Source organism: Chlamydotis macqueenii, chromosome 25 (assembly GCF_036417535.1).
Source record: "Chlamydotis macqueenii isolate bChlMac1 chromosome 25, bChlMac1.mat, whole genome shotgun sequence".
NCBI classification, from domain to species: Eukaryota; Metazoa; Chordata; class Aves; order Otidiformes; family Otididae; genus Chlamydotis; species Chlamydotis macqueenii.
Genome location: NC_141580.1, coordinates 5135812 through 5159742, shown reverse-complemented (window position 1 = coordinate 5159742; position 23931 = coordinate 5135812). Strand labels below are relative to the sequence as shown.

At 45.2% G+C, this 23931-nt stretch overlaps 1 protein-coding gene across 2 annotated transcripts; it reads left to right on the top strand.

Annotated features, from left to right (window-relative positions):
* The first annotated feature begins 3388 nt into the window (after window positions 1-3388).
* GOSR2 (golgi SNAP receptor complex member 2) lies at window positions 3389-20186 on the top strand. Of its 2 annotated transcripts, XM_086766805.1 has the most exons (6): window positions 3389-3459; window positions 6448-6512; window positions 9220-9328; window positions 10308-10440; window positions 13295-13435; window positions 16925-20186. In XM_086766805.1, exons 1-6 carry the CDS (start codon window positions 3431-3433, stop codon window positions 17084-17086), a joined length of 639 nt encoding a protein of 212 aa, XP_086622931.1. In that variant the 5' UTR covers window positions 3389-3430; the 3' UTR covers window positions 17087-20186. The 2 variants fall into 2 exon arrangements, with proteins under 2 accessions (XP_086622931.1, XP_086622932.1); XM_086766806.1 differs by lacking the exon at window positions 13295-13435.
* The last annotated feature ends 3745 nt before the right edge of the window (window positions 20187-23931 follow it).

Sequence of the window (23931 nt, the reverse complement as noted above, 5' to 3'; positions counted from 1 at the left end):
CTGTCAGGGAGCAGACCCCTGGAAAAATCAGGATAATAGCACACGGTTTTGCTCACATATTTTAAGATTTTCCTATGTAAGTGTTAAGTTATGCACACAGTTCAGGGCTACATTAGTACAAAAAGAGAATCTGTCCAAAAAAGTTAATGTATCAAACAGGGCTTCCCAGTAAATAAGTTCAGATTTTCAAAGCCAGAGCTTGTAAGGCCTGGACCCAGAGATCACGATGGGATTTGGGATTCAGGGGGAAAATGGCATCTCATTGGAAGGCATTGAGGCTCCTAAAAAGTTTCTAATGCTGGGCAAACGGATGCAAGGTGCTACAGCTCTTGGCAGGATTATTGTAATTTCATCTGTTCATTGACTGGGGAAGGCGATGTCATTTTTTGCCCCTTCTGCCTCCTTGGCTTTGTTGGAGGAGGCTCTTCTGTTCCCATTTTCTGAATTTCATTGATAAGGTCACACTGAGATGTGATCAGCAGGGAAAGGGCACAAGGATCTCAGTCCTGCATGGAGAACTGAGTCATGTTCATCATTTTTATGACAATATAACACATTGTACTGCAATGGAGGCATGGAGGTGTCAAACATACCCAATGTGGTGCATGTACCAAAAATCCATCAAGGTCAGTACTTCATCTCCAGCAGTGATCTTTGGCTGTTGCCCAGGGAAGAATAAGAGCATGTGGCAAATATACTTGCCCAGGATATTCGCTGAACCTTGGGCCATTTGGGTCTCAAAGATCCCTAAGGTTAGGCAAAGCTGCAGAGCTTCTCCTCCCCTGGGTCATTTTTTTTTCCTTCTATTTCTATTTCTATCACATTTCCTGGCATCATTGCAGAACAGAGGCAGCTAGTGAAATGGTAGAGATGTTGCATGACTTCTTTTTCCATTGGCCTGACCTTCCCTACCCTGGCCGTATCCCTTTACCTGGTATATTTATGAAGAGGGGATGGTGTCCCAAGCATTTGTGACTCTTCTGGCCACAGATCAGTCTCAAAACTGACCGCGACAGTAGTGTAGAAACATTTTTAATTTGGGAAGGTGCAATGTGTCTTTAAAAAGCTTACTGTCCAGGAAGACGTGGGTCCCGCACATCACCCGAGTCCAAGAGATCTGACAGATGAGTCTCCAACATTCTTGTCATGTCTCCCCTTCTCTTTTTCTCTACTTCCACAGCCTGGAAATGCTGAGGCGTGCTGTGAGGTCTGGCTTGTGTAAGGGAGTCTGTCAGAGCTGGGACATGCAGCCCCATGGCCTGCAGCTGGGCTGAGTGAGGAGTCTCCATCAAGCATTCATCTAAATGTCTCGCCTCTGTGGCATGCCCTCAGGTTCGGCACTCCCTTGTTTTTAAAGCCACAGTTATTAGTATCAAGAAAGCATGCAAAGAGGTGGGGGATACTTTGTGTGCCCGAAAAAGAGAGGGAGGGAGGGAGAGAGGAGGAGGAAAGAGAATTTCTATGCCTTGTTGGGATCGTGATTAGAGAAATGGAGAGAGATTTTTTTTTTCAGAAACAGAACAAAGTCCTGTAGCTGTGAGAGGAAAATGGGCTGGTGTAGGCAGAACAAAGGAGACCCTACAAGGATTCGGCATTCCCTTTGGGGCTGCAAGGCTTTAAACTACAAGCCAGAGAGAGCAATGGGGAATGCACTGATGGGGGTTTGAACGTCACTGTAGAATGCTCGCGTCGTCTGTAGATTGTTTGATAGCGCAAATCCCCACAGTGGGCTTGGGGTTTCTAAGAGAGCAGTGAATATGAAATCTTTTTTCTCCAGGAGGTGCTACACAGGAATGACCTGGGGACACATTAGACAGTGATAAGTGACTCTCTCCATCCCCTTTTATCCTGTTTACAATACAGAGGCTTTCCTTGAACAAAACTCTTTTTTTTTTTACTCTCCATGCTCCTGGCTGTTGTGTCTAAATGAGCCAATTTGCTGAAGGACTCCTCCTGGAAAGACTTGAAGTCTAACAAGAACCAACGCTTGGTTGCAGCATGTTGTTTCTGGCAAAAATCAATTTCTTCACAAAAGAACAGAAATTCATTCTTGTGTTTCAGTGCTTGCCGCTACATCAAAACTCTTGTGATACTTCTTAAAGCCCTGGCCAGTAGGGAAATCCCGGCATCTATTTTCATTCAACCGCTCTATTTCCAGAAAGTGTTTGAAAATGTGGTGTAATGACTCAGATAAGGGAGAGCAAAGCACAAGGACTGAATGTATTTGTTACTGCTGCAGTTAATGTTTTTTACTGATACACTTTTTATTCTTAGACTGAAGAGATTTCTGTGGCTTGAGTTCCTATTAGACATCTTTTGCCAGGGACCGGGCTTGCTGCATGGCAGGGCAGGGCGAACAAAGTTAGTTTCAGGCATGATCTGAGATGTGAGGGATGGATCCACAGGAACAACAAGCTCTCATTAATTAAAGATGTCTAGTTATTTCACTTATTTGTATCTGTATGATGCTCAGTCACTTGTTCTCATATGACACAAGATGTCCGCCCTAAGCTTCCTCACCTCTTAAAAGGTTGCTAAAGACAAGTTATGATTTAAAACATTGTGTTTAACTGCATTAGAGCATTTTATTTGGATGCCTGGAGAAGAGGAGGCTCCGGGGAGACCTGAGAGTGGCTCCCAGTGCCCAAAGGGGGCTGCAGGGAAGGTGGGGAGAGACTCTTCAGCAGGGCCTGGTGTGACAGGATGAGGGGTAAGGGTTTTAAAATGAAGGGGGTAGGTTTACAGTTGACACAGGAAGAAATTCTTTACTGTGAGGGTGGTGAGACACCGGGCCAGGCTGCCCAGAGAAGCTGTGGATGCCCCATCCCTGGCAGTGCCCAAGGCCGGGCTGGATGGGGCTGTGAGTGACCTGTTCTGGTGAGGGGTGTCCCTGCCTTGGGCAGGGGGTGGAACTGGATGATCTCTAAGGTCTCTTCTGAGCCAACCGTTCTGTGACTCTGCGAACTGCCTGCAGTCTGTACGATCAAAGGCAGCTGTCCGAGCTGACACCCTCACCGACAACCACGGGAACCCAGGACAGCTGCTCCGCAGCGCGCACACCTGACAGACGTGCGGATGGTCAGGGCCGGGAGCGACCTTTCAAGACCACGCAGCCCAAACCGCGTGCCCAGGATAGGCACATCTCCCACCGGCCCACAGCCCCGGCCCCGGCCCCGGCCCACAGCCCCGGCCCCGGCCCCGGCCCCGGCCCCGGCCCCGGCCCCGGCCCCGGCCCCGGCCCCGGCCCCGGCCCCGCCGGGCGGACCCGCACACGGCGGGAAGGCAGCGCCCCCTGGCGGCCGCGCCTGGCGCTGCGGGCGGCGCAGGCGCATTGCGGGAGGTGTGCTTCCCCGCGGCCGGCGGAAGCGGAAGTCGGCGGCAGCCGGAAGTGGAGCGGCGGCGACGTGGGCGGCGGAGCGGAGGCGCCGCTATGGAGGGGCTCTACCATCAGACCAACAAGTGCGTGAGGCGGCGGGGCGGCTCGAACGGGCCCGGCCCCCGCGGGAAGCCTGCGGTCGGGCCCGGCCGTGGCGTGAGGGGCTGCGGGGGAAGGGGTGGAGGGTGGACACTGCCCGCGGCCCAGCGCCCTCAGCGCCTTTTGAAAGCATTTCCCCTCAGGAGGGGTCGTGGTTCTAAAGTACAGGGAGACAGATTCAGATTGGACATCGGGAAAAAAATTTTCACAATGAGGGTGGTGGGACACTGGCCCAGGCTGCCCAGAGAGGCGGTGGATGCCCCATCCCTGGAAACGTTCCAGGCCAGGTTGGCCGGGGCTCTGAGCAACCTGATCCGGTTGGAGATGTCCCTGCTCCTGGCAGGGGGTTGGGCTGGGTGGGCTGTAATGGTCCCTTCCCGCCCAAACCCTTCTGTGATTCTGTCATTCTTTGATAAAAATTCTCATCTTCCGCCCGTTGCCGTGAGGACTGTGTTTCAGCCGCGGAAGGAAGCAAGAGCCCGTCCCTCCGGGCTGGCCGTGTGTCTGTCTGGAGTCCCAGCCTGCTGTCAGCACAGCCTGCTTGCCTCCGGATTTTAAAGCAGTGGATTGCAAGTGTTCGCCGAAAATGAGCAATCCTGTTTTACTAGATGTACCTACGCTTAAGGCTTGCTGGTTTTGTTGGATTGATATGGCGCGCAGGGGTTTCTGACAGCAAACACAGTTTAAACTGCCTCGGGAAATGTGGGACTGCTTGACAATATAACCCGCTCTGTTTCACAGCTAATGCTAATCTGGGGAGGTAGAAGTGGTATGAAAATTGCAAACCACAGATAAGGCAAAAAATCTTGCAGCTCTGTGTGATACGGAATAACTTGTAGGAAAGAGGCCAACGGAGACAGTTAACCCAAATAATCCAGCTTTCCGTGGTAATGGGTTTCTTTGAGCAGTATTGAATGAGGTGGTGTGGTAAGTCAAAGAGTTTAATTAACTACAGATAGAGAGTGATCTTGTAGTGGGAAATGTTGCTGTTGAGCTGGAAATGCGTACAGGCAATATTAACTGTTATTGGTAAGGTGACTATTTTTGTATTGTTATTACCTTATTCTGTGATCACAGGATGGTTTGGGTTGGAAGGGACCTTGAGAGATCATCCAGTCCAACACCCTGCGAGGAACAGGGACCTCTCACTGGGCCGGGTCGCTCAGAGCCCCGTCCAGCCTGGCCTTGGGCACTCCCAGGGATGGGGCCGCCACCTCTCTGGGCATCATAGTCACTGAGTTGTGCTTTGTTGTCAGTCTGGGGATACTCTGAATTTTTAAACTCTCATCCCACCTTTTGCCCAACCTTCCTGTATTTTTCAGGAGGAGTCCTGGTGAGCGTGAAGTAGTTTTTCCAATCCAGTTGCAAATGATCTGATTTGACTCCTCCGCCTGGGTTTCTAAACAGGCCTCTTGAGAGCATTTTAAGAGCAATGAGAGTCTCAAGCTGTCTGAGGCATCCTAGAGAAACTGATTGAAAACAAAAAACTATAGAAGATGCTGGATACTGAATGGGTTCTCTAGCTAATTCCAAGTCATACGGTGCTTACGTCATACTGAGTTATCTTTTTAGCAGCACAGTGTCATGATCTGGAAGGTAGCCCTGATAGTTATTAGAAAATCTCCTATAATAACTGAAGAATAAATGTTTTACTCCCGTGTAAAGTAAGTTGGTTTCAGAGGTCTGGCTTCACAAACATTTGTGCTGTAGTTATCAAGTGGTACTTATACCAGAAAAAGAGTCCCTAATGTGACCAAAATTATGATCACTTAATTTTTTTTTGTGTGAAAATGTTGTATTTTTTTGTAACTCTTTAAGAGTGCTTCTTGAAGTCTGAATCCCAGCTGCTGTGAGATCCCTCATACTAAGTCTGGCCAAAGGTGTGTCTGTCCCAGTGTGTGTTCAGCCTTGCCTACCGGGAGATCTCTGGGACAGAAGTGGTCAAGCGTATGTGATACTTTTGTTGGATATTGTCCCAGTCTCCCAGAAATGCGAGGCTTGGGGGCTTCTTGAAAGAGAGGAATTTAACAACCATCAGTGTTTGAGAGGGTTTATTTTTCTTTTGACACTGCTTCTCCAGGAACAGTAGTTCCTTCTCTTCGAGTTTAAGCTTTTAATTTCATTTGATGCCTCTCTAATTCCTGTGTTGTAAGAGCCAGTGAAGGCCGTTCCTAATTCACCTTCTGTGCCATTTGTGCTCTAGGATATCTCCTCGCTGTGCTTTCCAGTCCAGACTGGACAACTGTTTCTGATATAAAGCTGCTCTGTACTTTTCATAAACTGTATTGTCCTTCTCTGAACCTTTCCCAGTGCTGCTGTTTTCTTTTTGAGAAGGGAGGGACAAAACCTGTGTTTGGTGTTGAAGATGCGTGCCACCCATTTGTGTGGTGACATAAAGGCACGGGGGCTCATCGGCACCCTTGGCTGTTATGGTGTTCGTAAGTCGTATGTCGCTGCAGATCTGTTATTAAGGTCTTGCTTGTACCAACTCTTCTCCCAGTCAGATCTACTCTCTGCTGTGCTCACCACTTCTCGGTTCCTCCTGTGAACCTGAAACCTTGTCTCGCTGTTTGCCTCGGAGTAGGCTTGCAGCAGTGCCAGGTGTGTGACAGCCAGGGGAGCCCCAGTTCAGGTTTTAAATTCGAAAAGGGAGCTAGAACTGGACTGGAAACCTTTGAGGGGAAAAAAAACCAAACCTTTTACCTTGACTTTTGATTTTAAACTGAAAGTTATTTTTAGATAGATTTTAAGTGAAAGCACAGCTTTCTTTGTATTGAAGAATTTGATTGAATTTTTTGTGTTTTGTGGTCGGTGATGGGCTATCTGCACTGAGTACCATGTATCTGATTCCTATTCTGTTCTAAAAAGTACTTGTAAGTAAAAGAAGCTGAAAATTGAGGAGTTGAAAAATGACTTGATTTTATAGCTGTTAACTGACTCCTTCTGTTAATTTTCTCTTTTTCTTTTGGTAGGCAGGTCCATGAGGTCCAGTCTCACATGGGGCGTCTGGAGACTTCAGACAAAGAGTCAGTACACTGTAAGTAATTAATTAGTGAGAAGTCCCACTCTGGTGCTGATGTAATTTAGCTTGCATCTCTAACGTTGTATGCTTTATCACTGTATTTACAATCAGTATTGGAATGAACTTGGCTCTTCAGTCATTGTGATGACCTGGTGAGACACATCACCAATTTGAAATGCATTCAAATTGTTTTGCTATTTGACGTCAACAAGGTGGTGTTTGTATGAAGGACAGAGTGGAAAAGACAGAACAAGAATTTATTTCAGATCATCTTCCTATTGTAATTCTGTAATTGACAAATGGTGCTTACTGTGGATGCTTCTACAGTGTCTCGATATGGAAATGCCAGATATTTTTTGGTGCTGTTAGATTTTGGAATTCATTGTCAGGGATTCTGTGGAGGCCTTCAACATCAACAGATTAAAAAGCCTCCCACTGATGTGGACAGAACTGCACATTCAGGACACCACCAGGCTAGTTTGTTAGAAGCCCAGAAGCTGAGAAATGTGACTCTGTCATCTGCCCTGTTATTTTGCTGTTCCTTAAGCGTCCACTAATTGGCAGTCTTCCCCAAAAGATGCTTAGTCCAGTTTCTGGGGAAAATGCCATGATTTGGTGTGCAGGAATTTAAGTAGGATGATTCTAGTAGCTCCTGCTTGCACCAGAGTCCAACCTGTAATTCCGTCTGCTTATGAGAAATATGTAGGACAGCTAGGTCAGTAAATTTGGACTATAACCCTGTGCTAATAAACTGACTGTCATAAAATATGATGACATACTGTGGCAGGCCTTTTTACCCCAGTGCAGAGTTGGCAAATGTATTTTGGACTTGTGTTTGAAGCCTTAATTGCTGTATGACTAATTGCTAATGGGCCTCATCAGAAACTTCTGAAGTGAAAGTGCCCTGCACTGACTGGATACTTTTATGCACATGTTGACTGACTTCTTTTACCCTAAATATATTTGTGAAGCATGATTTTGCACTAGAAAGGGCTGTGATAACTTTTCCTTTCAAAAATAATGACTTGTCTACTGATTTGGTTTTTTTTTTGTGGTAGTTGTACTACTCCTAGTACAATGCCAGGCTTCCTGAACTGCTGTTCACTGGATGTGGTTTTGGAACCCCTTGAAAATGAGCATCATTTGCCATCTCGCCTCTGCTACTTGAGACCATTTCCAGGGATAGAATTATGCGCCGTCTTCCGTAGTCAATAAATGAAGATACCGATACGCGCTCTAGATGTTAGTGTTTATTTCAGATTATGGGGAGAAGGGTCTTCTGTCTGAAGAGCAGGAATGAGAGCCAGGAAATCAAAGTTTCTGTTGCAACTTTCCTTTTCCAACTTTGGGCAAATAATCCCTTCTCGCTCAGAAAAGCGTGACCAAGATAGTGATACTATTATTTGGACTGGCAAAAGCTGAGGTAATTGTCTTTCTGCACTCCTGGTAGCTCTTCTGTTAAGTTAGCTGTTCTAAGGGATGGAGAGATGAATTAGAACAATTTGGTTGATATGTGTCTGTGTATGCGAGCTGGTTACTCTTTGATTTTGTGAGATCAAAGGGCAAAGAAAAGGGGTTGCGTGTGCTGTTTGCTTTTCTGGTTTCTGCTGAGTGCAATTTTCTGGAAAGTCCTGAGAGACTGTGGAGTAGTTAGCGGTTGGTTGGTAATGCTTTTCTGTATACCTCTTCGCTCTAAATCCAAAATAAGAACAAGCAGTGCCGGTAGGATTTGGTGATGATTTATCCCATGGCAGTCGGAGACTTCAGGACTGTCCTCTTGGCTGCACAGAGGCGACGGTGTTTCTGTCCTCTAATAATCAGTCTGTGGACGTGCTCTGGATGGTTGTACCTTCAGCCTTGCAGGTCTCCTTCTTGAAACACAAGACTGTCAGATGATTAGTAGTGCTCCTGTCTTTCGCCCTTCTCTGCAATTCTTGTGAAATGCTAGATTGTGCTGTGGTTAGAAAATGTGGCTGTCAAAGGAGGAAGGGGGTTGTGGCTTGTACCGGGTTTTGCTGTATGGCGCCTACAGTAACAGAAAGCATGGGACTCTCTCCAGTTGTCTCAGTTTCTTACCTCATTAAAGTACAAGTCTATGAGTTTGCTTTGTTGTGTACTATTCCCCCTCTGCTATTTCTGTGCAGATTATCAAAATGGAGATGATTACAGGGGCAATCATTTTGTGGCCTTGTTTTTCCACCTGCCAGGGCTACTCAGCCCCATTTTGGCCGTATCTTTCCGAGCTATTTGTCCAATCTGCCAGTTCCTGTCAACTCTTAATCCTTCCCATGCTCTGTCGATCTCTCCTGCTATAGGTATGGATGATGTATATATTAACTCAGAGGTTTAAATTGGCGTTGTTATGAGAGTCACCTGGTGTGAGCAAATCCTGCCGAGGGAATAGGAAAGGGGCTAAGGGAGGGAATGTGGGAGCTTTAAATCCTAATACATGAAGCTGATAGGGGATATCTTGAAAGAGCAGGGGCTTTCCTAGGTCCCGTTTTAGAGGAGGAGAGGAAGGCAAGGGTCTCAAATTACTGAGTTAAAAGAACTGGCTTTTTCATGGTATCTATAGTTCTGAGTTATCTGGGTTTTTTTTAATCCAGGAAGAAATCCTTCTGTCAGATTTTAAATACTGATTTGAATGCTTTTGAGCTTTTACCTTCGCTCAGATTGCAATTTAATATAATTAAAACCAAATCACATTTTTATTTCCTTGCAGTAGTAGAAAATGAGATTCAGGCAAGAATAGACAATATATTCAGCAACTTGGAGCGTCTTGAGATCCTGTCCAGCAAAGAACCTCCCAGTAAGCGACAGAATGCTAAACTGTAAGTTCACCTGCTTTGCTATGATAGTGTAATGTAGTCTTTGTAATTATTTTCTTTAAATTTATTGAAGCCCGTTGCCTTTTGATTTAAGTGAAAACTTTGCATAACTTATTGCTGTGCTCTACAGTAGCAAAATTGAGGCAGAGAGACAAAGTCACTGTCCTGCATTTAACCAAAGACTGGTGATGGAGCTGGATTCATGGCTTTGTTCTGAGATGAGCAGAACATGCCACGTGGATGTTTAAAAAAACCTACTCTGTATGGCATTTGCCTTTAATGGCATTTATGGAGGTAAGGAGTACAATTACTTCAATAGGTGTCGTTTTCTCTGGACCATTTTCCTAACTGTTGGTGATAAAATAAGGAGGTTTCTAAAGTGAGCGCTGCTTTGAGCAGGAGGTTGGACCAGAGACCTCAGGACTTTCTCTTCTAACTTATTCTGTGACTCTACTGTTAATGTTGATGTGGCCTAATGGTGATGTCTCCTGTATTGCCCACTGACTTTTAGACCCCTTTTAATAAAAACTGAAATGTAAGAACATGGTGCTAATTAATGATAATTTAAAGCTTAATCTTCTACGTGAATCAGGGTCATAAAATAGAAACTATTCAAATCCTACCATCTTTCCAAATCTGTGTTAAATGGGGTATAGATACATGAAACTCCTGAAGAGACCAGTCGTGGGATAGGATGTCCAAGACGGCTCAGGAATTCTGCTTGACAGTCTGTTGTTAGCCTCCAGTTAAATAATCACCTGTTTAGTAGAAAAATGAGGCATGGAAGGTCCGAGTCTGGAATATACGCCTAACATTGAATGTCCTTTTTCTTCTAGATAAGTAGAACCCATCATTCTTTATTATTTGTCACTTACTTTCTAATCACCTTAATTTATAATGATCCATTGTTTGTATTAAAACCACCAGAAAATAATGGTATTTTTATCCCTGGGAATGTCTTCCTGTTGTTGATTCTTTCTAGCCGAGTTGACCAGCTGAAGTACGATGTCCAACATCTGCAGACAGCTCTGAGGAACTTTCAACATCGCCGTTACGTCCGGGAGCAGCAGGAGCGACAGCGAGAAGAGCTGCTTGCACGTACATTCACTACTAATGTAAATATTCTTTATTTTAGATCTCTGTGTTTTAGATGCCGTTGCATTTCAGAGAAGGTCCAGGCAGGATGTAGGCGTGACTCTATTACGTGAGATGTAAACAGAATAAAGATAGAAAAGTAGAACAATACGTGTTGAAGAAGTACAAGTGCCTCATGAGGAAAAGTTGGTCTATTAAGAGGCAGTAGTAAAACACTCCAGAAACTGCTGCTCCTATTTTATCCAGTGCAGTTTTACCTGACTTTATGTAGCAGTTTCAAAGGGATGAACGAGGTAGGTACCAAAATACACATTTTACTTGGATTTGTGTTAAATGTCAAGTCCTGAGATTTGTAAAGGGTCTGGCTTTTATACACCCTGCTGTCAGTAGATATCGGCAAGCTTGCATTGGTCCAAATAGAAATCACGCAGCTGGGGGAAAAAACCCTTTCTTTCTACCTATGAATGATTCAGAAGTTTTTAATGACAGGGATGTGCTTCCACCTGTTCCTTTTAATTTTTACTTCCTCCACTGGGAAGTCCCCCCAGTGCAAATTCCTAGAGGAATTTTGCTCTGAATACTGTAGGTTTGCTTTGAGATTTCGCTTTTCTGTAACTGAAAAGCTAGTCTTTTTTTGTTTTGGTTTTTTTTTGTTTTGTTTTGTTCTGGTTTTTGTTTTGTTTTTGGTTTTTTTGTTTGGTTTTCTCTGTTTTGTTGGGGGGGGTTTTGTTTGGGTTTTTTTTTTGTTTGTTTGTTTTTTTGTTAAAGGCATACAACCTACCATTCATTTTCTGTGTTGTCATTCACTGTTAGGGCAAGGAAGAGTGAATGTGAGCAGTCTGTCTGCTTGAGATTTGAGAAGTTCGATGCACTTCTCAAAGCCTGGTGTAAAGATGACATCTAGCATTTTGTTGGCTGTTTCAGAATTATAAACAAGACTTGAAAGGAACACTGACATTTGAAACCTGATTGGTTTTCAGCACACTGTGGTGTTCCTCTGCAAATATGGAGACATTTTTCTGTAGGAAAACTTCTTGTCCACAAGCAAAACACGTGTGAGTAGAACAGTTTTGAAGAGCAGTAGCAGGCTTACAAATGCAAAATAAATGAGGTTTTTTTCCTCCTTTAGATGCTGAAAGGTGTCTCGAGATGAAAAAAAAAAAAACCCAGATGATTATTTTGCATTTCTTTTAACTTGTTATAAAAATGTGATTTTAAAACTACAATATCCCTTTAATAGGAAAATTATTATTTATTTGTCAGTTATTGGCCTATCCATTTTGGTTAGAAGTTTACACAGTTTCTTTTTATATACTACTCTACTCTGTTAAACAGAAATGTCAACTGAGCGTGCAAGCATCCTGAGTAAATCACTGCAACATACATAACAGCTTTTGAAAGCTGTAGCAGTGTTCTGAATATTTTGCTTAATTTAAAGCCTTCTGTGTACCATTCTGGAGAAAACCACTAACAGCAAATGAAAGACAGGATGCCATGTAATTTCCCTCTGAGAAGGGTCAGAAATCTCCTTTGATTATTTTTCTTGCTGCCTTGTGGTGTATCAAAAAAACCCTGCAAACTCCTTGTATAGGAAATGGAATCCCTGATGATTTGGAGTTTAATAACTATCTGAAATAATAGCCATTGAGATGCAAATCCAAGCACTTCTGCTTGGACACCTAAGACAAGACAGCCTTAGTGGTTCATTAACATTTGATCAAAGGGGTGTGTATGCTGTCACGGCGTCTTCATCCAGTAGCTTTGAACCTGCAGCTGCTAACAGCTCTGTCCTTTCCTCTTCATTCTTTTACAGTAAGCAGAATGCCCACCTAGGCAGTACAGCACCTAACACTGCATCGTACATGTCATTTCCTTAGTAATTTTTTTTTTTTTTTTTACAATAATCACCAGAGCCTACTCAGAGCAAACTTGGTATTGTTACGTGCATGTCACCTACAGCGGACAGTCAGATGCAGGGTATTAACCATCCTGTGCCCTAAATATTTAAATGTGAATTCTGCATTTTGGTAGTTCTTGTTCTGAGTACATGGAAGCAGGTAAGGCAGTGTTTCCACACTTACCTCTTAGCAGTGTCGTGATTCCTGTTCGTAAAACAATGTGGGAGCAATGAGCTATATCTTGACTCTCTTGATGACTGGTGTCCAGAGAAGACTGAAAGGCAAAAGTGATCGCATCCTCTGACCTCTTGTACAAACCCGGTTACGGAATTTTATCCAGTTATTTTCATTTCAAGATTTGTAAGTTTCTAGTTGAGCTAGTTGAGCATCTTTTCTGTAAATTTTTTTTTTTTTTTAATTTAGATAAGCTCTTGTGAGTGAGTCAGACCTCCAGGGAACTAGGTTCATGTCTCTTTGCCCTCACTGTGAGAAGTTTGCACCATATTGTAAATTTATAGAATGCCATCTCCCAGACATGGTGTTTTGCAGGCCTTTTGTCACTTAGAAATGTGATGTTAAATGTTTCAAAAATCTTTCACTTGCAATGATCAAATGACTCCTTGTTAAACACCTTCTGTTTAGTTTTGATGTTCTCTCTTGTAATACCCTTTCTTATATATATCATAAACTGAGATTATAAAAAATCCTCCTTTTAATCTGACTTTTTGTCCTTCAAGATCTAATTACAGTTAAGCAGCTGATCAACTCTGCCTTTTGGCTTGCTTTCTACTTTTTTTTCTCAAATATTAATGTTGTATTTAATACTCTTACGAAAAAATGTTTAAAACATTATCCTTCAAGTCCTGTCAAGTTTTTGCCACATTTGTTTCTGAATGTTCTTTTTTCTGGGTCTAACTGTGTGTGGGCAGTCTGAGTGAGCAGGCAAGGTAACCAAGACCCTGCATTTCCCCCACAGGACTCTGACACCACCATACCGATCGACGAAACATTACAGTTTAATGAATCCCTCCAGAATGCCCATCGTGGCATGGATGATCTTATTGGCAGTGGGACCAACATCCTTCAGGGGCTGAGGGACCAGAGAGTGACGTTAAAGGTGGGGGCACCATTTTTTACCAAAAAGACCCCACGTTTTTCTGCGTTTGTGATGACCAGGCTAAGTAAAATAAATACCTAAGTTTGTATCAGTACACTGCTTCGAGCTGAGAGTGCTGGGAAGGGCCCAACTCCATTTTAACTAAACCTGAAGTCTTTGCATTTTATCATCTTATTAGGAACATCGTTAAGCTCTTTTTGTGACCGGACAGCCTAGCAGTCTTCACCTGCACAATAGTTTTGTTCTGTTATAGTTTTTTTTTTTTTGTTCAGTTGGTTTGTTTTTTAATTGTTCAAGTGAGGAATGGGAAGTGATGGCTAGCTTGAAGCTAGATGTTGATTCCAATTAAGATCTCTCAGAGCAACCACAAAGCTGGTGTAAAGTACTTGTGTTTAAGATGAGTAATAAAGATAATAGTCTAGGTGTAGTGGACCTCAGCACTCTGTCCTTCTCTGAATACGGTTAGTGACAGCTGTTTCTTCATGTCTCTTAACAAATATTTGTCTTTTATTTTAAAGACCATTCAAAGAGATGTTAAATTTTGAGCAAGTAGCTCGAAGATACAAAAACTTTTTAATGGGGAGTGTGTGTTGGGGAAAAGCTGGATTTTTGAAAAATGTGGGGAAATCCCTTTCTCTGTTGTTTTAATCTTCTGATGGGAATAACTATTGTCTGTTTTGTGATATTGCTTTCTTTTGGTATATACCTGCCAGAGGGTGGAGGCATTTCCAATTGCTCACAGAAATCCCTACATTTGGTCAGATGAATCCCACCTTAAGCTGGCAACCCAGGGTTTCACTGGCTATAAAGGAATTCTGTCCAGCTTACGTATGGATGGCTGAACGGTACACGTGTGTGGTTCTCACCCTTAAAGTGCATCGGCATTTTGTTGGAGCAACTTGTAGTACCTATGGTACCCATTTCCTAGGAGTTCCCAGAGCTGGGTGCCTTCACAGGGCAGGGTTGCTAGGTGCTTATTTTAATCCTGTTGTCTTGTTACAATTCACAAGCCAGGCACATCCTATCCTGATCACAGAGGTCCAACCTACCTGGTGTTCCCAAAGCACTGGACAGGACCACCGCAGAGTGGTGGCAGGGGACATTTGTCTTCTGCGTTTAGCTCTGGGTGGCTTTGGTGTCATTAAAGTGCATGAGTGTACCTGTGCTTCACAGGGAATCTGAGGTTGTTGGTTCTACAAGATGGTAGAATCGCACTGCTGTCCCGGATTCAGAGTAAGCTCTGATGAGTGACTGCAGCACTTGGTTTCTGGAGGGTTCCTGAGAAGGAGGTGCATACATCACCAGTCAGGAGAACTTAACCACGGTTGGCAAATATTATAAAGGAACGCTTGCAGGACTGGCTGCCTCAAAGAGATTGCGAGGAAATACTGTATCTTGTTGTAGTCCATAATCCTGTCTTGTTTCTTTTGCTAGTTAGATTGCAGTAACGTGCCTCCATTCCTATTAGATCATGATGGGCCTTCCGCAAATGTAGGCATGCCTTGCCTCAGCTGGCAGCGCGTGGCAAGTGAAGGATACTTCAGGTCACAACTGTAATAGTAAAGTTGTCACTGTGTCTCTGGCCTCTGCTGTTGATAATCTAATTTTGGGAGCATCATGTTTGTATGTTTTCTGGGGGATATTTTTTCTGACTCACAGATGAGGAAACATCTGTTCATATTCCTTTTCCCCTTAGCTTCACTTTTCTTAGATTATCAAAGACTTTATTTCATGTTTACAAATCTGGTAGAAGCAGCTAGCATAGAGACAGCTCATCGAGATACACGGGTTAATTTGGAAGCACGTTAATCTATGTGACTTGAGTATTGGATATAAGTAGACAGGTATGAACCAAGTATTCCCAGACTGACGCAAAGCTTTAACTGCTCTAGTTGTACAATTCCACTGTTCCACGGACTGCAAGAATTGAAGAATCATCATTTTTGTATTGTTTGCTTTCATTTTAAAGTTTCTTTTTTTTTTTTTTTGTTTCTCTTCTCCAAGCAAGTAGTGTGAAAAGATTGCTCCAGAGACAGGAAAAGTGCAGAACTTGAAAGCATAGTATCCAGGGGTTTAATGTGAAGTGTATGAAATGAAGGTGAAAATCCTGGTTATGTTTTACTAGCAGAGACATAACCTGATTTCAGCAAAGGGCCTGAACACAGCCTTCTGCAGAAGAAACTGATTATCTCATTTGGTATTGCAAATCTGGGTATTTTATGGATTGAGAAACTGTTTGTGCACATTTGTCTAATATGGCTGATATAAATTCTGTCCTCACAGAGCTTTTCTGATCTTAAATCAGATAGATAATCAAAACAGTTCCCAGATTCCACTTTTACTCTTTTGAGACCAAAGACACAGCAGACTATGAAAACAGAAACAAGAGAGCTTTTCTTTTAAAGCGTGGTAGTAGAGCATTGTGATGGGAATGTGTGCTATTGACCTTGCTTGGAGAAGAAATAACTGAAGTCTTAACGGCTTTCTGGAGCAGGGTGTTCTGTTAAGGACTTGGACCCAGAAGTCAGTTTGAGAGACTATGTCCGTTTTCATGATGATGTTCAGCTCTGAACTGTGCCCAGAGTACCTCCACGTGCCAGTAATCTCATACAATTTCCTTTGTCCGTTGCCCTGAAATAAGGGCAAAGGCTGCTAGCAGTCTTTGTTCGTAGGGGACAGACTTTTTAGCAAGGCCTGTAGCCATAGGACAAGGGGTAATGGTTTTAAACTAAAAGAGGGTAGATTCAGACTGGAGATAAGAAAGAAATTTTTCACAGTGAAGGTGGTGGGACACTGGCCCAGGCTGCCCAGAGAGGCGGTGGATGCCCCATCCCTGGAAACATTCCAGGCCAGGTTGGCCAGGGCTCTGAGCAACCTGATCTGGTTGGAGATGTCCCTGCTCCTGGCAGGGGGTTGGGCTGGGTCGGCTTTAAAGGTCCCTTCCAACCCAAGCCGTTCTGTGATTCAGACCTTTTCTCTGGAAGGATTTCTTGAAATTGCATTAATTACACTTTCGTATGCCTTGCACTCTACGACGAGGCTTACAGGTTTCTGGAGCTCCTTTTCAGTCTCTTGTTGGTATGAATTGTCCTTCAGCAGGAGGGGAGTTCTGCCAGAAAGGTTATCTGATCAAGGAGCTTCAAGCTCTTACTAGATTGTGTCTGAAAAAGGACCAGAAAAACTGTTAATGCCTCCCTAGGGAGTGCTTTTTATCTGGGCCACTCTTTATCATGTCTTTGTTCGGACAGATTTTTTTTCTGACTTTAAGCACATTTGTGTTCATGTGCGTGAATTAATTAGTCACATCATCCAGCTGTTTCCTGGCTCCTGTGGCCGTCTCCTCTGAAACTGTAGGCACTGTTGGCCGATAGCAAGTTCCATGGATCAGAATTCATCACTTGCTACTCATGATGAAATGTTCTTGGACTGTGGAATAAGAACTGTTGGACCATGAGGTTAATTGTTTCTTTGCTGTCTTTTTATTCTCAGGGTACTCACAAGAAGATTCTGGATGTTGCCAACATGTTGGGCTTATCCAATACAGTGATGCGGCTGATTGAGAAGCGAGCCTTTCAAGATAAATACTTCATGATTGGGGGAATGATTTTGACTTGTGTAATTATGTTCCTCGTCGTGCAGTATCTGACATGAGCTACCAGCTGTTGCCAGAGGAGATTGTCTTTTGGAGCAAGATGGATTGTCCTCCAAACTGTACTTTCCTCTGAGTGCTTCTTTGGATGAGCCCCTCCTGTGAACTTCAGAGTTGACAAATCACACTCAGACACATGTCATGTGGAAACCACGTAGGGAAACAAATTTCTCTGGGGACGCTGTAGTTGAGAATCGCCCTATAAAAATATCCCTAGCCTTCACTGTTCTCACCTTACTGTCTGCAAGGTTAAGAATCTGGTTAAATAGGAAGCAGAAGTGAAAATTTGGCCCAACTGTATTGCAAGGTAGGAGTGTCCTTTTGGGTAGATAGGGACAAGAGGATGCAAAGGCAGAGCATAAAATGCAGCGAGCCTTTCCTATGCTAGCTAGAAGTGAACCTGGTCACTGTGTTTTGCAATGAAAGAATGCCACTGAGGAGAATTTTGCACTGTTTGGGGCACACACCAAAAGAGGTGTGTGCAAAAAGCGGTGGGAAGTGAAGGGTTCCCATCTGCAAACTCACCGTTGTGCTTGGAGGGAGAAGGATTTGTGGGGAAGGGTCTTGAAGCACGGTTATAACCTCAGCTGACTTTTTTGTTTACGCATACAGCATTAACCAGCACAAATCTTCCCGTTTTGGTTGAAATGCTTCTCATCTGAGGTATGTTTAGGTACCTTTTTATGCCCCGCTGCTTCCCGGTGGAAGCTGAATGCTGTACTCCTGCCTGCTTTCCATCAGGTGCAGATCAGGCCTGTGTCATCTCACTGTGCCTGGTACCAAACCCAGCCTCCAAAAACTGTGAGACTGATATTCTAGTGCCAGTGCGCATCATGTTTTGGTGAGTTGTATTCATTTTCTGAGGTGGGTGGTTGGGGTTTTGTGCTCTGCAGCTGGTATTTTTTGCGGTGAAGCAGGCAAGTCCTCGCTGTGCTGAAATTCAGATTTGTGGGTTTTATGTTCATGGAACTGGAATGGGCGCTCTCTGCTGTTCTTTACATTCAGAATAACAGCGGGATCAGGGCAACAAACCTTTCACTTAAAATCAGTTGTGGTGAGAAGAGTTTCCTGATGTTACGTGCCTTGGGATGGTAAGCATCCCTCATCCTTGGGAAGGGTGTTCTTTGCATTATCCTTTGCACCTGCAAAATTGTTGTGAAAGACATTCTCATACATGTCATCGCACCGAGATGATTGCCAGCTTAGATGTGTCTTCTTGGTTGTAGAGATCTATCCACACGTGAACATTCACAGGTAGGAAATGCCTCATTGTTTAAATATGATACTCCTCTCCCTACACACTGGGGTGGGGTGCTCTGCTAGAACGGCCATCCTGAGATGTTGGGCGTCATCCATTTCAGTCAGCCTTCAGATACATTCCCATCCGAATTGGTGTGCAAGTCTGGAGCATTTCCAGATGTCTGACGGTGGCACAGAAGTGTCATATTCGGGTGATGTGGCATAATGCTGGAAATCCCTTCATTTTTTTTCTGTTTAGAATGGTTGTGGGTCTTCTAGTCAGTAACAGATTACAAGTTCTGTGTCCTATCTTTCCTGCAGTAAGCTTTGCTTTGTTATGTAGCCTGTTGTGAACTTAGAGAAACAGTATTTGTAACTGTAAAAAAGTTTTGGTTAATATGGACGAGTGAAACAGGCTTTAGCCGTGCTTGTACAGTTGCATAACTGAAATATTGACTGACCCTGTGTGCTGTGACTTAGCTTCAGAGCCCAGCTGAGGGGACCCAGTTTGATCAGCTGTCGCAGGCCAGGCAGCTTCATGCTTGGAACCCAGTCAGCAGTCAGAGCGCGAGCTGGCTGTGCTGCGGGCACAGGAGCGGAGGCCAGGCTGCCATCAGCGCCTAGATAACCCCAGCAGATGGTTCGGCAGAAGAAAGCAGGAAAGCCTTGGTGCTTGTTGAATATCCTGTGTGCTGCACACCTTCTGGGTGTCTGTTTTGTGCTTCTCAGTGTTTTTGAAGCTTCTCAAGTGTTTTGTGCTCTTAGTGTTCCTCAGTCTGCTGGGCTTCCCGAGGAAACACATTAGCAGACCAAGTACAGAATCGGTTTTTGTTAGAGCCAGACGGACTAAGGAGTGAAAAGGAAAAGAGGAAATCTGCAGTGAGAAATCGTCTGTCTTGCTGTATCTTTAATCTAAATCTTAAATCTAAATTTACCTTAAATTTATTTTAAATATGGAATATGATAGATTTAGCATACTATGGACTTGTGGATCATCTTCTATGAGGTCAGTCGGGCACCTTGTAAGGAATCCCTGGTGAATCTTTCTCTGTTGCAATAAATTCTGGTCCAATTCCACCTTGATTTTACAACTTTAGTGCTTAAAGGATGGCCTTTGACGGTGTTTATGTAGTTGTGACCTGGTCTAGCAGGATTCGTGTCATACCAAGGTGGTATGTTTGGTGGTTGTTTTCCTTTTCTGGCTCGTGGTAGGAGCCATAAAAAAAACTGGAATTGGATTTTTTAAATTCTGTTTTGAGCCTAGCTTGGCATTTTAACACATTTCTCTGTTCATTTATTTTGCCCTTTTAGAGTCTCCTTGCATAGGCTAATGTCCCTTTGTAAGCAAAGTGTCCTTGCTGTTCACCATGTCTAAAGGTGAGATGTGGGGCTTGAAGGAACGCCATCATAACTGGATTTGATGATGTTCAATGTCAAGCAAATTTGTACTAGATGTGAAGTCCAAAATGATTTACGAGAGCATCCGTGCTATCGCAGACGGTTCGTGTAAAACCCTGAAAGCCTCTGTCGTTACAGCACGGGCACAGGTGGGGTCAGCTCCCTGCTAACATGGAATGAGATGGAGCTGAAGCCCTTGTGGCTTTAGATGTTGCTGCTACAGCTCTCTGAAAAGTTCCCTTTCTTACTGAAGACTACGTTTCCTTCTGCAGAGCTGTTTTGCTTCTGAACTTCTGTGGCACAGCAAGCGTTCCAGCTATTGGATGAACTGCTCTCTCATGAGAGGACACTGTGGAAATTAACTCGCCTCTGGGAAAAAAAAAAAACTTTTTACCAGTATTTTATACATAAAGGGGCAAGGGTGGGACGTGATGTGTAATGTGAATAAAGATTTTTCAAGCAAAATGAAGTATTTGACTAAAATGGAAGGTGCCCAAATACTTAAAACAAGCTGGGCAAATTCCAATATTGTAAATATTGTGGCAGGTGAGGCAGAAAGCTGGCTTGGCCAAACGGGGAACCCCTGCCTGAGCTTGGATGTGAAAAGGAAGTTCACAGAAAGTGGAAGCGGGGGGTCAGCAGCCCTGAAGGAGTAGAATCAGAATGGTTTGGGTTGGAAGGGACCTTACAGATCATCCAGTCCAGTCCAACCCTCCTGCCATGGGCAGGGACACCTTCCACTGGATCAGGTCGCTCAGAGCCCCATCCAACCTGGCCTTGGGCACTGCCAGGGATGGGGCATCCACAGCTTCTCTGGGCAGCCAGTGTCAGTCTCTCACCACCCTCACAGTAAAGAATTTCATTCTAATCTGATATAAATCTACCCTCTTTCCATTTAAAACTGTTACCCCTTGTTCTGCCACTATACTTTCTGCTGAAGTGTTCCTCCCCATCTTCCCTGCAGCCACCTTTAGGCACTGGGAGCCGCTCTCAGGTCTCTCCGCAGCCTCACAGCAGAGCTGCTCCAGCCCTCCCATCATCTGCGCGGCCTCCTCTGGACCCTCTCCAACAGCTCCACGTCCTTCTGCTGTTGGGGGCTCCAGAGCTGGATGCAGTAATGAATGGGTAGATGTTACTCAATAACATAAATGCATCGGTAGTGAAAGGAACGAAAGCCACCAGCCAAAGGGAAGGGGACACTGCAGGAGGCATCTGGGTGAGGGTCTTTCATCCTGCAGTCTCTCCCACTGTTTGCCAACATGGGAAGGTGTGTGGTGGCAGATGCCCCACCTGAGGGGGAAGCAGTGCCTTCAGGCTTCCGTGAAGTGGGGGAGTGCAGAGCCAGATGGAAACACACAGGGAGGGATAAACCAGGCAAGTCCTGCGTCCCGAGGGAGAACATGCAATGAGGAGAAAGGAGATGGGAAACATGGAGTGCGTTTTCTTCCCAGTTCACTGAGAATGGATGAAGCGTGGAGAAGGGACCAGCAGGGAGAGGGTCACAGGGATGCAGTGGAGTAGCCCAGTCTGCATCCTCCAGTAGGACGTGAGCCCCACTGCACTGTGGGGTGGGAAGGTATGGGAGAGGGTGTGCGTGCTGGCTCCAGCCCAGTCGTTCCCAGTGATGGCTTTCACTGGTGAGACTGGTGGTGACGTGCAGGTGTGTATGGCCCTGGAACTGGTGGTGGCTCAGAAGGTTGGTAGACATGGTGGTGGTGATGGTCTCTGCTGGTGGTGGTGGAATAGGAGTGTGAGGGCAGCTGGGGTCAGGGGTGGGGGCAGGATGCAGGTGGGAGCTATGGTGTGGGGAGATCCAGGACATCGGCGTGCTCTGCCTGCTCCTCTTGGGCACTGGGGAGAGCCAGACCTTCCGCTCTCCTGCCTGCTGCTTGCTAATGATGCAGGTGGTGGGGGCTGGGCTCCTGGTGTCCTGCTCAACCTTCCTGCTAGCTTCTCATTAAGGATAGCTTAATAATAAGGATATCTAATTAAGGATAGTTCCAGAAGAACTTGGAAGGCAAAATGTGGCTGTCTGTTGATAGTTTGTGGATTTAAAATGTGAGATCACATCGGTTAGGGAATTAGGTTAGAGGTTAGATTATCGTTCTCTTGCAATTACTTTTTGTTTGGCAGTAATTAAAGTTCCCCACAGCTACAGACCACTTACTAAATCAGAAAATATCCAGAAAAAAAATGAAAAAAGCTGAAAATTCATCTAGTGATGTAGGTATAAACTAGATATAGATCAGACCTGCCTTTGGCAGTCTGCTGAGACAGGTCTCCACGGTTTGTCATCTTGGGTGGTCCCCTCAAGGCCTTCAGCATGGTAAGGCAGCTCAGGTCTAGACACAGCGGTGTTGGTTCAGCTGCACGCTTTTAAGAAGAAATCTAGGCTTTAGGGTGTGAGCGTATGCGTAGAAGAAATCTAGGCGGGTATGAAACAGAGGGGAAAAGTTTGAAACAGAGACTGAGCGCAATCAGTGTTTTGGCGGTTAAAAGCAGACTGGAATGTGGCTAAGGTGTATGCAGATGGGAGGGCAGATAACAAGTAACAGACATTATGATTGGGTGGGCAGAATTAAGTCAGAAGGCAGACAGTACAGATAAGCCTCGAGGATGTTTACACTTGTCTAGTCACCAAAGGGTAATGTGTAGGCCTAGAAATGCATACTGATGCCAAATGCTAACCCTATAATGATAGGAAACACCTTGTTTAGCGTAAAACACAAGGCATGGTGACAGTACCCGTGCCTCCCTAGCAACACGGAATGCCTCAACTGCAAAAGGAAAATTTCTCTTTGTGCGCTGTAACACAGCCCAGAGGTGATGGTATCACCTTTTCACAGTAACACCGTGTAAATGTGACCATTTTGACACTGCGCTGCAGAGGGTGCTCCTCCCTTGCTCTGTTTTGGCTCCCCCAAGGCCTGCACACCCTCCCCACCCCTCCCTCCGCCCAACAGCCAGGCTGGCCAGTGGCAGGTGGGAAGAGCCCTATGGAAATCCTCAGGGACTGCAGAGCCTGGGATCCTGCCCGGTATGGTGACAGGGCTCTGGGACAAGTGGCCCAGTGCCTGGCTACCTCTGGAGCCCAAGTGGCAGGGGCTAGCTGGGAGCAACAGGCACTGCTGCCTGTGGAGCGGGCGATGCCTACGATCCCAGCGGCTCACAGCAGCATTCCCAGGACAGGGACATCACAGCAGCAAGGATGGGATGTGACGGCCATGGTCCTCTCTGGAATGTGCACGTCAGACCTGCATAAGGAGACACCTTGTCTGCACGGTTTGGCTAATGCTTTGAGAGAAACATGCTCAGCGCTGCAGCTGTGTGGGCAGCCCAGGCAGCCAGGGCTTTGATTTCCAGCCTTCTGCTGAGCAAGCACTAAGTGGTCTCCATGCAGGAGCCATGCTTTTGGTTTTATGAGTTGTAACCTGGACTAAAAGCCAGGAAAGGGGAAATGACTTCTTAAATGTGGTTTGGTTGTAAAATTGAGATCTGGGGCCAGGGCCTGGTCTGCCAGGAAAGGGAGACTTTGTGCCGCCGCCAGTAACCCCAGGCAGTCTCTTCTGCTGGAACTTGAAGCTCAGAAGCAGGAGGTCATTCCCTGGGGAGTTAAAGACACCACCGCATGCAGGTAATCAGTGTAACTCAGGTCGAACTGCTGCTGCAAAGCAAGGGGTAGACCTAGAACAGGAAGGCTGCAGCCTGGAGAGAGTCCCTGGGCTGCCTGGAGCCCACCACCACCTCCAGCCACAGCACAGAGCTGGACACTGAACTCCAAAGGCAAAACAACACCAGGAGCTTGTTCACCTTCTGGGACAAGTGAGAAGGGGCATGTTTGCAGCTGGGGTTTCCTTGCCCTGACAGGGAGCTCTGTTCCCTTCTTTCTGTCCCACCTCCAGCACTTCATGTTTGCTTGCAAACACCCTCATGGTGGAAATTTGCCCCTCTCTTCCCTTTTGCACTGTGGAGGAACCAGTAGAGTTCAGGACCCTGTATTTCTGTGTGATGATTAGGTTACAATAGTGACTGAGCAGAATTCAGTCACCAGAATCAGAATCAAAGCTGCTTATTCACAGTAACAAGGATTCCTGTCCCCTTTGAGGAGGGACACTGGACACTGCTGGTCTCCTGGATATCGGCTGGGAACAAATGGAGCTGTCCCAAATTCACATTAGCTGAAGACAGCACTGAGGAAAGAGCACAGTGA